The following is a 15,663-nucleotide window of genomic DNA, read 5'->3' as shown; positions in this document are numbered from 1 at the left end:
TTCTGAGGCCCCTAAACCTGGGCGTAAGGAGGCCTGGAGCTGGGGTAGAAAAATGATCATAAAACTTTTCTGCCAACTAGATGTCCTAAGTGGCTGACTGTAGCCATTCCCACTCTCCTCAGGATGTTGTGGTCTTAACTGAACTTTTTTTTTAGCCTCTATTTGTTCACTTAAATGTATGTTCTAATGATGACAAGTGAAAAACAGAGTACCTGAAAGAAGCTTGCACATTTTTCTTTCACTTGCAGAAGTTATTGTGATTAATAAGATCTATCCACGATTCTCACTTTCTTCTGTTTCACATTGAAAGGTAGGGAGTCCTTTGGTAGGAGAGATGCCTAGAAAAGCTTCATTCTGTCGTTGGTTCTCAGTGAAATGTGGGGCAGAGTTTCACACCATACTAAAATGAAGAATAAAGTCTGTTTTATGAGCCTTTTACAGCTCTAAGTGCAACAGTACTTACTCCTAGAAAAAAAAAATCCCTTTTATTTTTCCTTCTGTTTTGAGTTAATACTATCAGCTCTAACTGCTTTAAAGCAGATCACTCATAGGAAACTTGTAATTTTTCTATATCCCTTGCTCTCCTCCCAGCCCACTGTGTACACCAGAAAAATCTCTCTCATTGTGTTTAGTCTTTCAGATCCATCTCAGAACACTCCGCCACATGTTGACTGGGATTCTCAGGTAGCTTCTCCTGTTTTTGGAGCTTCTAGCAGTATGAAGAACAACTCAAGTACAAGTCATGCACCTTGTATTTTAGATTCAGGATTGAAGCCTAATCTCAAAACCAACCTCTTCAACAATCCTTCCAGTTCCAGACCTCATAAAAGTAGATCAAAGTCTGAAGATGTTGCTTTTGTTGCGCCACTGAATCTTGGAACTGAAATCAACTCAGTTATCAACCAGACCTCTATCAATAGGCAAATGGTTGTAAAAAAGAATAATGAGGCTGTAACCTGTGTCGGAAACACTTGTGCAGCTAAAAATGAGGCAATCAAGAGCGATTTCCTTCTCGTACACCAGCGGCAGTTAGAAAGCCGGTGTGCTAAGAGAAAGAAAGCTGAAGATGAACATGCAATTCACTGTGAAAAGACATCCTTCAACAAAGAGAACTCTGTGCCCTTTCAGTCAGACATTCCGCATATGAATGGGGAACACACAGTTGATAAGCCCTTGGATCTCTCTGATCGCTTCTCTGGAGTTCGTTGTCAAGAGAAAAAACAAGCAAATGAGGAGACCTGTAAAAACAGACTGAAACAGGTGACTCTGCATGACATTTTTTCACAGCTAGGGAAACCCGTTCCTGAAGGTTCATCATCTGTTCAAAATGCCAACAATGAGAGCTGTTTGTTTGGCAGAGATTTACAAGAGGAATCCTATGTACAAGAGGCAATGCTGGGAAAACCATTCCCAGATAAGAAAATGCAAATCCAAATGAAAGAAGAAGTTCTTCCCTTCAAAATTGCACCACTGTTAAATTCTGCAGAGACAGAGCAACTTTTTGAAGATGTGAAGGTATGCTTTTCTGTCATTTTTTTCCTTCTCCTTTGAAATATTATATTTAAATTTTAGGAAATAGTAAAATTGCAATATGTTGTTAGGTTGCCAGTGGCCATGTACCAAATAGAAAGAAAACAAGGATAGGACATGGAGAGTCTGAACCTGCGTCTGTACTTCAACCAAACCCTTGTAGACTATCAAAAAATAAAGTACTGCAAAATGAACAAGGTAACTTGATGAAAATGTTCCTTTTATTGTCTTTGCCCCACTAGCCTGTGCTATGGTTGAACAGAATCTTTCATGTCATCTTCTTTCACACTTTAATCACTTTCTATTTTCTGCCTCTAACTTAGTCTTATTCTGTTCAAGTCTTCTCAAGATCACCTCCACATTTTAAATCTGCATCTTCCTGTTCTTCTTTTGCCACTAAATTATAAACATATTGTTGGCATTCAACTGTAAACTTGACAGGCTGGGAATCTTGTTCTTTTGTTTTTATTTAGCATTCTTGTTTACTGCAGCATATGAATACTGAAATAATATCTCAGGAAATTTAAGCTGTCTATATCAAATGTCTGAAAACTGTACTTACGTGTAAAGATAAACCATTTTGTTAATATTTTTCACGATTCCTGATGATCTCTTAAATAAATTTGTACCTTTAGTGATAATGAGCAGATGCTGCCAATAGTCTTCCTAGAAGTTGTATCTTTTGTTAAGTGGTCCCAGTCTCAAAACTTATTTTTCGAATTGAGGTTGTAGAATCACTGCTTCTGTACTCCTCAGTTGAGTTGTTGCACTGCATACTTTATTTAGAAATACTTGCATTATGAATTTTAAAAAAAAAAAAGTGTCAGCAGTTGCTGTGGCCATGTAGCTTAGAATCTAAACCTCTAATTCACAGGTAAATCAAGAGCCACCTCTGGAACAATGACCAGACACACTTTTGTACTCTTCTGTATTCTAAGAACTGACTTTTGTATTCTTATCGTTCTAATGTTTTACATCCAGTATTAATACTACTTGATTTACACAGTACAGAGATCCTACCTGCCAGAGTGTTTTATGGCTATTCTAGTCTATGTATTAGATACCTCATACAAACACAAAGGTGTGGTGTGCTCCCTGAATGTGACAAAAAACTTAAAGTTCTATTTCTAACTCTTCTGACAAAATATGATTCACACCAAATGAGCCTCTTTGTTGTTTGAGAAAAAACAATCCCTCAGCCCAAAGATGAATTGATAAAAGGAAAGCTGACTTTTTATTTAGACACTATAGGATGCTGTTGCCAGAAGTGGATTCTGATTATTTGTCTTTCTTGTCATATTCTTGGCATCCAGACCTGAAAGATAAACCTTTAGAAAACCTTCAGTGGAGCATAGACCCAGGAGCTGACCTTTCACAGTACAAAATGGACATTACTGTGATTGATACAAAGGTAAGCTCATGTAACAAATCTGTATGTTCTATGATATTGAAAAAAGCCTAGAAAAGCAGTATTATGAACTTTATTCTGGGCAGACCAAAATCACTTTCTAATAAATCTAAATTCAGCTCATTTTGTATTTGTTTGCACTCCAGATATATTTGTTTATGCATAGTACACTATAGCTATCCTAAAAAATTCCCACTATCTAGTCGTATTTGATAAACTTATCTGGGTGGCTACTTAGTATGAAACTGATGCATTTGTGGGGTGGTTTGACGTTTCTGTTAAGACAAAAAGAAAAAAAACCTTAATCACGTTATTTTTCTTGTGAAAATGTTCATGGTGATCTCTCTTCATGTTAAATAACAGCAAATATGCAGAAAGTGACTATTATCTAGCTTTGAGTTGAGTGCAGGTTGGTTATTAGGATCTCTGAGAATTTTGCTGAAGTCTGTTTGTTTTGTCTTACTCAAAGGCTGTCTTAAAATGTGTTAATTTCACTTGTTTTTAATTTCTGTATGTTTCATTATTTTTTTATCTTTGTAGAATTTAACATGAAAATTTTTAAGGCATTTCTTGCCTATGAGGTAAAGTAATCTGCTAGATAAGTGTTTCACATTTGACTTTCAAAACATTATTCTCTTACCTAGATTTTACATCTTTAGCATGCAGGTATTGCTGCAGAAAAACATCACAGAAAGTGTCCAAAAAGATGCCAGTAACTGTTGTGAAAGCATTTCAGATATACAACAGCAACACCAACCACACAAGTTTCTTCTGAATGCAATTGTCATGTTTGCTTTTTTTATTTAGGGTGGTACTCAGTCAAAAGTCGGAAGGGAAGTTGTTGATATGGATTATACATACGTTAGTGAAAGTGTGCTATTGAAAATGAAGAATCAAGAGCAAAACCAGGAAAGCAGTCCAAGTAAGACTTTTTTTTTTCCTTTGGTTTCCTTTTTTTTTTTTTGGAGAAAGAAAGGGTAAAGGGCATTTTTTTCTTCTGTATGAGTAGATAGTAGAAGATGTCTCACAGTAAAACAGCACTGATATATTTTTGCAGGTTACAGAGATCAGTCTGTTTCCTAGTAGAATCAGTTGTTTGGTTTTGGTTTTTCGCTTGTTTGGTTTTATTTTTTTAACTTATTTGATAGGATTCATGCTGAGATAGAGCCAGTGGCTATGCTTTTACAGTGCTTAAATACTTAACCATATAACAGTTCTGATCTCACCTGCAACAATCACTCTTAAAACAAACAGCTTTGCAAGTTTGCTGTTTGTCATATTAGACTTTCTATGGGGAGGCTAATTTAATTTTTAATGGCATATAACTAGAACTGGTATATTTGAAATAAATCCAAGTGTGTTTATTTCACATTTAATTTATGGTATGTGGTGAATCATGGCTGCAGGGCAGTGACTTTGAATGGTGTGTTTTGGTTTTTTAAGCTGTTACAACTTGATCACATTTCCTTAGTTTATCTCCTACCCACAGAAAGTATTTCCTTCTGCGTGGATAACTCCATAATTACAAGAACAAAAATTTCATGTATCCAGTGTTAAGGTTAAAGCTACACTAAGTGATTTTGCAATTAATCAAATTTTAGAAACTGTATCAGGCTGTCTTTATGAAAAATAAATGAGCATTGTCCACACTTAAAAGTTCGTCAGAGAAACTGCAGAAAGAATAAATGTGTTGCTGATGTTGAGCTAAGCAATACTGGAGCAGGAAATAAGTGTTAGTTCTTTCGATACAGATTAAATATGTTTTATTGACTTAAATTGTCAAGAGACTGATTTGGATGTTCATTATGCTTTTTATAATAGGAGAAGAAAAAAAAATGAATGATACCTTAACAGATATGTTTGATCGAACAAGCTATGAAGAATATGAATCCTGCCTACAAGAAGAGAGTCTTGCACATGATGAAAAAGAAACTCTTCATGATGAAGAGCAGGATAAAGGAATAACAGCAGCAAGCAAGAAACTAAGGAGTGGGATATAATTTGTTTTGTCTTTATTAGCCTGGTTAAACAACAAAAGTTGATTTGACGTCAGGCTCTGTTCTTTAGGAACAAATATGCCAAATAAAGCATGAGTTCATTTTTCATAAATGCATGGAAAAATTTATTCATTGTGAGGACATAACATAAACCAATATGAAAATTATTTTGGGAGTTCATTTATGTAGCCACCACAGAAATATGGGTGGTATAATGGAACATGGCATAGGAAATGTACAGTAAAATGACTCTTACAGGAAACACCAGCTTTTGGCTGCAGATTATTTGTTTTTTCCTATCCTAGGTTCTATCAAATATTTTACAGTATTTTGTATTTTAAGGACCTTTCCTTTTCTATTCTGCTTACCTTTTTAAATATGTCTCGCTGCTGTTTTCCTTCTACATCAGTAATGCTTTTTGATCAGTTCTATATTACTTTTAGTATCTGTTTCAATCTGTTGTCTCGGGTTGAATGTACGTGGCATTTTTGGATTTCTTAATAGCTGAGCAATAATTATACAGACGTTTCTCCAGGCAGTCTGTTAAACTTTATGATATGTATTTTTTTGTTTTGCATGTATATTTACAGAACACGAGGATAAACAAGATAAAGCCAAGCAGAAAGCTTTTGTGGAGCCCTATTTCAAAAGCGATGAAAGGTAATTTAGTTTGTTCTGCATAGGCATTTTAAGGCTCTTTATATCCTATAGGGAACTTGTTCTACCATAAAATAAATGTGTTTGTGTATAACATACTAGCAGCTGAAGATGCAAGTAAAATATCTAGTGAATTAGATAAAAGCTGGGCTAACGAGGAAAAGAAATAAACATACTGAGATGCCTTTCTATGAGATTTGCTGTAGAGAAGGGATTGCTTCTTCTGCTGTTTATAATTGTATTGAATGCAATATTTTGTAACCCATGTTGTTTCTGGTAGGCATGTGGTCATGCATGAGTTTACGAGCAAAGAGCCTATGGGTTGCTTGTACAAATAAAAACCTTTCATTCTCTGGCATTTTTGCCCCTTCCTCTAGGCAATAAATGAGTAATGTTTAACAAATGTACCTCTTAGTGCTTCCTCTATTGCTTTTCTGTATAATCATCATTGGTAGTCTGAATCTTCATTTCATAATGATACTAAGCCCTTCAGTTAAATAGTTGTTATCTTGGGGGTTTTTTACCTCAGCATATGTTATCTTTGTAGATGAAAACTTGAGTGTTTTGTGAGCAGGTAAGTTGAAAATAATCTATTTGTTCTGTTCTTGAACCCCAACATACATTACTCTTGCAGAAATCAGTGCAAGCACAACTGTGTCTTGGACAAAATAAATATTCTACAGAAGATATATACTTGAGTAATTTTTATCTAGTAACTGCTTTCACACTATGAAAGCCATCATAAGGAGACACATTTCTGGTTATGTAAAAGATCATATTACATTTTAAAAAACTGGAACTGTTGTAGTTACAAAAATAGCCCGACTATGAAATGCAGTATGACTGGGTTTTGCAGGCATTTTCTGGTATTTTTTCTTTTCCTGAAACTCTCCTTCATTGTGTTATAAAAATCAAAGATTTCCAGACATGCAGGAGAAATAACTGTGCTATCATGTAAAAACATTTTTGTTTTTCAGAAAGAATACTGTGTTAGATTTTCCTCATATTGAGGTTATTAGAAAAAAAGAAGAAAGGAGAAAATTGCTTGGCCACACTTGTAAGGAATGTGAACTAGTAAGTAATGCTTTAAAATTTGATCAATCTTCCATTCTTCTAACTCTGCTAATATCTAAGTGCTGAAATGTTATTGAAATCATGAATCTGGTTGTATCATCAGCAGCACCTACAGTAGTAGAGAAGTAAATGTTTACCAAAGCTGTTTTTACCATGTTTTGGGTTGGTTTGTTTGTTTTTAACTACAGGAACTGCATATCACTTAGGAAGTCATGATTTTTTTTTGTCTATATATATGTGGATGGAAAATTCTCACATCATGGTTCCAGTAAGATTTTAATTAATAAAAAATACATTAGCTTGTCCAAAAATAGTTACAAGTTTCTAAACTTTAGCTCAAAAGCTTTACTGAAATGTACAGCTACTGGAATAAGTTTCTTGTCCTGTTGTACCTATATATACATATATCTTGATTTGTGGTGTTGTGTTTGTTTATTTGGGGTTTTTGTGTGTGGTTTTTGTTTTTTCTTCTTGTTTTCTGGAGTGCCTGCGCTTCCAGGTAATCACAGCAGCATAGGTGACAATGTGTATATGTGCAAATGCATACAAAAATGTTCACATCAGCAGGTTTGAAAGTGTGAAATTGTAGGGTTTATGTCACACATTTTTTCCTCCCTTTCAAATTACTAAACTGCTTTCAGATACTTGGTGTAGAGAGAAAATACTGAAGTAATTACATCTTTGATAAGGACATGTTTCATTTGGTCATTAGTAGACTTTCAGGCTGGACTTAATTAGGCAATGATCTAATACATTATGACTTGCCTGAAGTGTGGATTGATGACTGAATAATGATGAATTCTCTAAAATCTTTTTACTTATTTTCCACACCTATATAGAACCAACATTTTTCATAGATTCTCCTGCTATTCACTGTATAGTTAAGTCACATTTACTTAGCTGAATAAATTTATTAGAGTATATTTTTAACAGAAACACATTCATGAAAAAATAACTTGGGTAAAACTTATTGAATACAAATAATTAGGTTTTACAGACAAATATACCATTTTCAAAAATATGTTTGATTTAAAGGATTTGAAAGTTAACAAGATGTTCCGGGGGGTGGTAACTATGGTGTTTGGAAACATTTACAGCTCCTATTTTACAATATTAGGTTTTACATTAAACTTTAGAAAAGTTTGGTTTGGGTGTGGAGTTTAGTTTGTTTGTTTTTCATTGGTTGTTGTTGGGTTTTTTTATGTACGCCATTGAAGATAAGCATGTGTGGAATGCTTGGCTGTGTCATTGCACCGTAATAAAATCAGCTTTGAATGAAATGTCTGTGGAAAAGGGGAGTATTAGGGAAAGCATAAATGATGCTTTTAAAAAGTCTTGGCGTACTTATTAGTCATATAGGTTTGAAAAGTCTCCAAAGTCTAAGGAAATCTATAGGGAGTGGGTAGAAACCAGTCAGTTGTTTCTGGCCATATGCTGTGGGCAGTATGAGAGTGGGGAGAGTTACCTGACAATTTGAGCAGATGTGAGAGATTGAACTTTTGCATGTGCCACAGCAAGCTCATATCAAAGTCCTTATCTTCCAAGTCCTTATCTTAGAATATCATGGAAGCATCTAATTCACTTCACAGTGTAGAACATTTGATAAGATGGCTTGTTTTGGTTTGTTATGACTGTGATGCAATTGGAGAAAGATCGTACATAGGAGTTACTGGTAGCTTGTAAGAAACGTTTGTTAGTGCAGTTATTGAGACTAGCTTATGGAAATAGAAGAATCAGTCAGATGTTTTTATATATGTTTAGGTTACAGAAATTACTCTGTAAGTTTATGCTAAACTAATGAGAAGAACATTTCAAGGATTTGTTCTCTTTTTGAGACTGCAAAATGCAGAGTTCTGTAAACAATTATTTTACACTGAAGATATCGCAGGATGAGATTCTTGCATATATTTTCACACATTGAAAAGTGTAGCTTGAATGTTTTCTGAGGGTTGAAAATGCTGTGTATAGTGAGATCAATCTAGAAAACAATCGAGAGTTGGTTTAGCTATTTAGCAGACACATAGCACTCATTTTTGTAAATTTCAATAGATTCCTAAACAGACCAAAATAGAATTTTTTAAAAGTTACTTCCTAGTTCATTTTTAATACATACGTAGCTTGAACATTGATTTGTCATTTGATTTTCTGTTCCAACAAAACTATACTGTGTTTTCTCATTGTTTGGTTCATTAATGTTCCACACCAATTTTAAACATTTTAACTAAAATAATGTGGCACACTACAAATTTTTCGTAGGCTGATTTCTAAAATTCCAGTCTGTTTAAAGGACAAACATAGAGCACACTGCTGATTATCCTTAAATAAAATTTGTCTATTAATCTGTTTGGTTTACAAAGATACTGTAGAATTCTTATAATTAATTCTGTTGACTTAACGCTATATAAATTCTTGACTTTTACCAGTGAAAATGAATGTGTACTAGATGATAATTACACATTCCTCTTCTCTCATTAGTCTCTAGATCTTTAACTGAGCATCACAGTCATTTTTCCAGCTGAGTCTCTGAAGTCCAGCTGCATAACAGTGACCCAACTCCATCTGACTCAGCCCCTGACTACTGATACCCACTTGTTTCTGGTCCTGGCCATGGGCTTTTTTTCCTGTTTACGGGAATCTCGTATAAGACAGTAGCAAACATTTTCAGACTGTCTCCAAATTCAGTGACTGCAAGGGTTCTGCTGTCAAGATTGTGGGAGTAACCTGGGCTTAGTGCACAGTGTATTTTGAAGAACCTTTTACTGGGGCTTCATAAGCATTCCTGCATATTTTCTATGGAACTGGCACTTTATCCTATGAACCAGGGCTTCTGAAATTTTGGGTACAACCTGCTAACAACCTCAATCTCTGTTCTTGACCAGGAGACCCACATGTTAGTAGATCAGATTCCTGTACTAGTAAGGGCTCCAAGAGCAGAATATATTCTGGTGTCACACTTTGTAGAACAGCAAGACACCTGAAATGATTATGGGGAGGGTGAAGAAAATGTACCTCGGTTTCAGGCAGAGCTGCAGTTCCCACAAAATACAGAATGACAAGATGTAATAAGTCTACTATTCCTAGTTGAGGCAGTTTTGTCACTGACATTTTCAGAGCTCTAATTACTCTTCTGTCTACATAATCATCAGTATTTATATCTCGTGATTTTGGGGAGGAGGATTTTTATGCCTGTTTTATATTTAATGAATTTACTAGTGTACTTTACTATTCCAAATAAGTAGGTTTTCTCAAATACTACCAGTAGATGGAGACAGGAAGTAATCTCTGTTGACAGAAGTGTTCTGTTCCTGTCCTATTTCAGACTCTAGATCCCTTTCCAGCTGATTGAGTGAGGTTTTAAACTGAAGTTTGCCATTTTGAATAATAACACTATCATTTCAACATAATTGTTTTACCACTTTTATGAGGGCCAGGTTTCTTTTGAGATCCATACTGTGCCTGTTGGCTAGTCACTTGAATCAAACAGTGCCTTCAGCTTTGAAAATATTTTGGTACTCTGTCATATCTCAGTGCCAAATTGCTATTTTTAGGAGATGCTAACTAGAATCACAAATTAAAACAGTAGAAAACTTTACAAACCCCACTGTTTTTCCGTGATGCTGCTCATGGCAACACCCAGCAAAGAAGTTTGGAGAGTCTAGATGTTTTTCTCAGTGCAGCCCCCAACACAGCTGGCAGGGATAAAAGAGTAGCCAACCAATTTACTGCATAGTCTAGACCAGGGGTATCAAACTCATTTTCACTAGGGGCCATATCAGCCTTGTGGTTGCCTTCAAAGGGCCAAATGTAATTTTAGGACAGTGTAAACATAACTACTTCTAGGCTGATGTGGTCCCCAGTGAAAATGAGTTTGACACCCCTACTCTAGAGAATGCCCCACTAGCAGATAGTTTCTGGTATCCCAGTGTTAGCTAGTTAAACCAGCTCTTAATGCACTCTTAATTTGGGAGTACTAAAGCAGGAAACATTTTTACTTAAGTTTGCTGTTAATACTGTAGGTTTAGACACTGGAAATAATTTAGCAGAGTAGATTTTCTAGTGTGTGTTTTCATGTTTCTATTTTATTATGTAGATGTGAGCTGAAACTTAAGTTTATTAGAAAATTCCCATCTATTTGAACATCTGTTCTATGTAGCTTTGTGAGGTCAGTAAAACAGATGGCATGAATAATTATACATGTGCCTAAACCTTGTACCTGTGATATGTTAAAAGATATAGAGCTAACAAACTTACCACTATAAGGTTATACTAAATCTGTAAATTTTGTAAACTTTTAGGATAACAGCCAGATGTTTGTCACTTGGATAAAAAATCTCTACTCATGGCTGTCTTCACCATTATTTTTAGATAAGCGTTAACAAACGGTCATTAATAATGACGTCATTGTGTAAAGCAGTTGCTCTATATGTATGAATTTCTTAACTTGGAATATTTTTTTTCCTAACATTCAGTATTATGCAGACATTCCAGAAGAAGAGAGAGAAAAGAAACTAGCTTCCTGTTCAAGACACAGATTTCGCTACATTCCTCCAAATACACCTGAAAATTTCTGGGAGGTTGGATTTCCTTCTACCCAAACTTGTGTTGAAAGAGGTTTGTGCAAAAAAGGCTTACAAAGGACTTCTTAAAGCTGTTTAGTTTTTGGTTTTGTTGTTTTAGTTTTTGTTTTGTTTTTTATCCCTAAAATAGTCTCTTGAAATTACCTCTGGTTCATAAAGCAGCCTTTCTCACCCAATCTTGTTGAACTTCATATTGGAAAACATTATTTTGAATAACTACTATATTTTTTAAGCAACTCCTGTGCTACTAAGAAGTATAAGGAAACTTCCTCAGAGCCTAGATAAAAAGAGGATAAAAAATGGGAATGTTCATAGATCTTAAAACCCAATGTGTCTTTGAACGAAAGCAAAAACAGGGACATTTTCAGGGGCAAAGGCGGAGATTTTACTTACTAAGGAGAGAGACACAGGTGGCAGTGTTGATCTCCTTTGTCTGTATCCTTAGAGTTCCATAGTATATGATAATGGAAACATCGGTGTGATTAGTTTTTAATACATATGTCTTGGATGTTAGTGACAGTCAAAAGCTGGTTTTTGACTCCTGTTCACGCAGAAGATTGTTCTTCCATAATTGGTTTACCTAGATCTTGGAGCTTGGTGTAACAACGACTTTTCACTAATGACTTTAAAACACAGTGAGTTTGTACTGTACTATATGTACATTTCTTCAGAAATTATGAAACGGAGGTAAAAAGCCATATATGAACTCTTTTTGAGTTACTTGTGTCTCTATTAGTGTATATGTTATTAGTTGTGAGATGTTAATCTTATTTTTATCTGTTCTCCTAACAGCTTCAGGCATTGCAAAATGTATCCAGAGATGTACGTGTATTTTTATGTGATAGTGTTTCAGTATCATCCTTAATCTTTCAGAACAGAGTGCCTTGATTTTTAGGGACTTGCATATCTTTTGTAGAGCACATCATACTACTTAATCAAGATGTTCTGAGTTGAGTTTTTTAAATTTCAAGTTGTATTTCCAAGGAATATGTGCATTTCAAACATGGCATTCAGAACTTTAAGCCTCCCCCTGGCTGTTGTGGGGTTCAAATGTCAAATTTCTTCTTGAAGCCTTAATCACGTTCCCCCTTCTTAAATATTTACCGCAAGAGGTTAAACCTAGTTACTGAACTTGCAGGCTGTTAAGGTTCCTCAGACTTAGGCTTGGGCCTAACTGCCTCAGGCTTGGTTAGCCTTCAGTCTTCAGGAAAATAAATGGTTCCTGGTTTGTTGTGGTGGTGGCTTTTTGTTTGTGGTTTTTTATTTGCTTGTTTTGGGGCTTTATGGTTTGTTTGGTTTCTCTTCCCATCAGTTTGTCTGTGATATCACATAAGGGAAAAGGAATCCCTTGGTCCAGCTAGCCTACACCTCAGGAATGCTGCTGAATCACTGCTTTCTTTGGGGGTAATCTCTTTCCTCTCTTGTGTATCCAGTTAGGGCTTGGCTGGGGCTAATCCATTCCTCCTTTACTGTAAGTAATGAGAGAGTTCTCATCACTCTAGAGCTGCCTTTGGTTCTTGATCGTTATATTTCAAGATGAACAAAACATAGTCCTTCCTCTTCCAACCTGGTCGCCTTTTACCTGTTCAAACCGACATGAAAGCTGACCTCAACTAGGCATGTCCATTTATAACTTCAGGCAGTTAAGACATCCTGTTAGTGAGATTGTCTGTTAGTAACCGTTTGGAATCTGCTTGTAACGTTGTTAAAATTAGCTTCTTAGCTATCTGCTTGTTCTGCTAGAGTAAGAGCTGTTCAGTTATTAATTGTCCTCAACAGCACATCAGAGGCAGACTTTAGATCATCCTTTCTTGTTAAAAAGCCATATTACATAAGAGTGCGGCAAGAACACCAAAACACCAGAGGGAGTTCCCATGATCAGCCATTGCAGCTGTCACTTAGAAGTAGTGGGGTACAAAGGATGTATTTTCTGCTTACCGGTATCTTGAACCAGTTGTGGGTTTTTAAATAACTGAGTCGCATAGAAAGCGTTTTCCAGCTATGAAGTAGGAATCTACTCCTCTCACATCAGCGGATGTTAGTGTTGATAAACAGTAAGGATTTGACAAAAGCCAGATGCTGTAACTGATTTGCATAAAATGTCTGCTTACTCTCAGTGTTTGCTAAGTTAAACATATTACAGAAATTTTCTGTAAGCTTTTCTATCAGAGAGCTTTCAAGGTGTATTTGATCTGTAGGTTCATGTTTGACTTCTTCCAGATGGACAAGTCTTTAGTGAATAAAAATGCCCTCAAAACAAAGAGAGGTACTATTTAGACCCACAAAGCACATGTACCTTAGATTTCATCTGTATGACTAGGAAATATATTTTTTAAAGTTACTTTTATCAGTCAACTGAATTTGCAGTACTTACATATTTTGTTACTCTTACGTAAAATCTGTAGAAAGGACAATGAAAAATGCAATTTTATTTTGAATAGATAAACAATTCATAGTTTCTGTTTTCCTCAGTATTATCTGTCTGTATTGCATTGCTGTGCAGTCACTTACTAGAATGCAGCTCAGTATTTTCATTAATGATACTGCACCCTGGGATCTCTCACATCTTGTCAAGTGAGAACCAGGTGCTACAAAAAAAAGAAAAAAAAAAAGAAAAAAGGTTATTTCTTAAAGGTAAACAAAAAATGAAACTGAAGTTATACACATGTTTTTAGATTGTATTTCTTACCTCAAATTTGTTCTTATTCTTTTAAGGATATATTAAAGAAGATCTTGCTCCCTGTCAACGTCCAAAAAGACGGCAGCCTTATGCCGTAATGTTTTCACCGAAAGGCAAAGAGCAGAAGACATAAAGGATGGGGAAGTAAGGCACACCAACTTGAAGAGTATCTTTCCTGTCTTTAGATATTTATAGTTAATATAAACTTGAAATAAAGAACTGTGTTCTCCCCGATTATAAATCATTTCACTAAATATGTAAATTTTATAAAATTAATTTGAAAATCTGATGCACCAGGAAACAACTATTTCATGTATGTTTGTTTCGTATTGTGTTAATACATTTTGTATTCATTTTGCATCTCTCAGACAATGAGTCTCCCATTTCTTTTCTTTGAAGTCAACAGCTAAAATTCCAGCAAATCCTGTCTAAACTTTGTGTCAGTGAGTAACTGCTTTGAAGTCACTGAAATCACGGTTGTTCTTGCAAGATCTGAATGCCTGTCAACGAGAACAGAAATGCAGATTTTATAGGGTGCTTTTATTTTGCACTGGATTTTTTATATAGCCTTTCTCTATTGGCAATAGAGTTGTATCCACTTGTAATAAAGCTGTATTAAATATGAAAGGCATCTACTGTTAATAGTTTGGAGATATAAAAACCATGTAGTCCAAGTGTCTTTCTTAAATTTTGGTGTTAAAGGTATAGCACCATGTTTTCCTCAATGTTTAAATTAGAATATCCTTTTTTTTTTTTAAATTTGAATCTATTTGTACTCAGTTACTGTGTCTTGCTTATCAATGAGGAGATAAGCATTGTTATTTCTAAATTTGGATTACAGTTATGCTCAGAGTTCTTCTAGATGGGGGCCATTACTGTCACTGGATTATGAAGGATTCTCCAGAGGTATTTTAAATTATTTTTTTGTAGCGGGGATATCGTTAGTTCCATACTTGTGCTTGGAGAGTAAGAACATCTGGTTTCACAGCAGCAAAGTAACGCTTTTACGTAGGTAGGCAAGCCAAAGATCACTATAAGATACTTTGGAATAAAATTGCGTTCTAGAAGTAAACAAAATATTTAAGCAGTGTACAATCGGAATTAGGTTCAACCAGTGAGATTTCCCTGTAAAAAGAGATCATACAACAAGCAACTCTTTAAATGCCTTAAACCAAAATAAAACAATAGAAAGTACAGATACTTTGGTTTATATATATATTAAAAACACCTGCACTTTCTATTCTTATGTTTTGTGTGTGTGTGTGTGTATAAAGAGGTATGTATTTTAAAACTTTGGGGATAGGACCATTTAATTCCACGTGTAGTTACATAGGAGTGGCAGTAGGCTCTACGGGGGGAGAGGTTATGGCATATGCCCAAAAAGAAAACTAAAAAAACTTGATGAAGTGTAACACTAAGTAACTCAAAATCCTCGTAAGCTGGAATCACAGGACTTGCAGAAAAACAGAAGGTGTGTCACCAAGGACTGTCCACGCCCTACGTGCCTGGTTGATTAATTTGCCATAGCATGTCATAGGGAATGGCAAAGGCAGAAAGGCAAATAACAATGCAAATCTTTAGTCATTCACATATCTACTAACACATGCTGACAATAAATGTGGGTGGGTGGGAGAAGCTGTTATAAGCTGAAATGGCAGAAAAGGTCGGTGCAATGAGCGTTGGCAAGTGGCTGGGACTGGAGCCTCCATCCAGGCATCCAAAACTGAGGGAAGAAACTGC

General features: G+C 35.4%; 1 protein-coding gene across 5 annotated transcripts in view; it reads left to right on the top strand.

The window, feature by feature from the left end:
- Positions 1–15,117, top strand: part of RBBP8 (RB binding protein 8, endonuclease) — a 45,801-nt gene extending 30,684 nt beyond the window's left edge. For all 5 annotated transcript variants that reach the window (XM_065831832.2, XM_065831833.2, XM_065831830.2 and 2 more), the window contains 9 exons: positions 633–1,515; positions 1,602–1,728; positions 2,844–2,941; positions 3,746–3,860; positions 4,760–4,927; positions 5,526–5,595; positions 6,570–6,666; positions 11,136–11,277; positions 13,959–15,117. In XM_065831832.2, the coding sequence (XP_065687904.1) occupies positions 633–1,515; positions 1,602–1,728; positions 2,844–2,941; positions 3,746–3,860; positions 4,760–4,927; positions 5,526–5,595; positions 6,570–6,666; positions 11,136–11,277; positions 13,959–14,056 (1,798 nt within the window). In that variant the 3' untranslated portion in view covers positions 14,057–15,117. The remainder of the gene's footprint in view (positions 1–632; positions 1,516–1,601; positions 1,729–2,843; positions 2,942–3,745; positions 3,861–4,759; positions 4,928–5,525; positions 5,596–6,569; positions 6,667–11,135; positions 11,278–13,958) is intronic.
- Positions 15,118–15,663: the final 546 nt, after the last annotated feature.

Source organism: Patagioenas fasciata, chromosome 2 (genome assembly GCF_037038585.1).
Source record: "Patagioenas fasciata isolate bPatFas1 chromosome 2, bPatFas1.hap1, whole genome shotgun sequence".
In the NCBI taxonomy this organism is placed as follows: domain Eukaryota; kingdom Metazoa; phylum Chordata; class Aves; order Columbiformes; family Columbidae; genus Patagioenas; species Patagioenas fasciata.
This window is presented reverse-complemented; position numbering and strand designations above follow the sequence as displayed.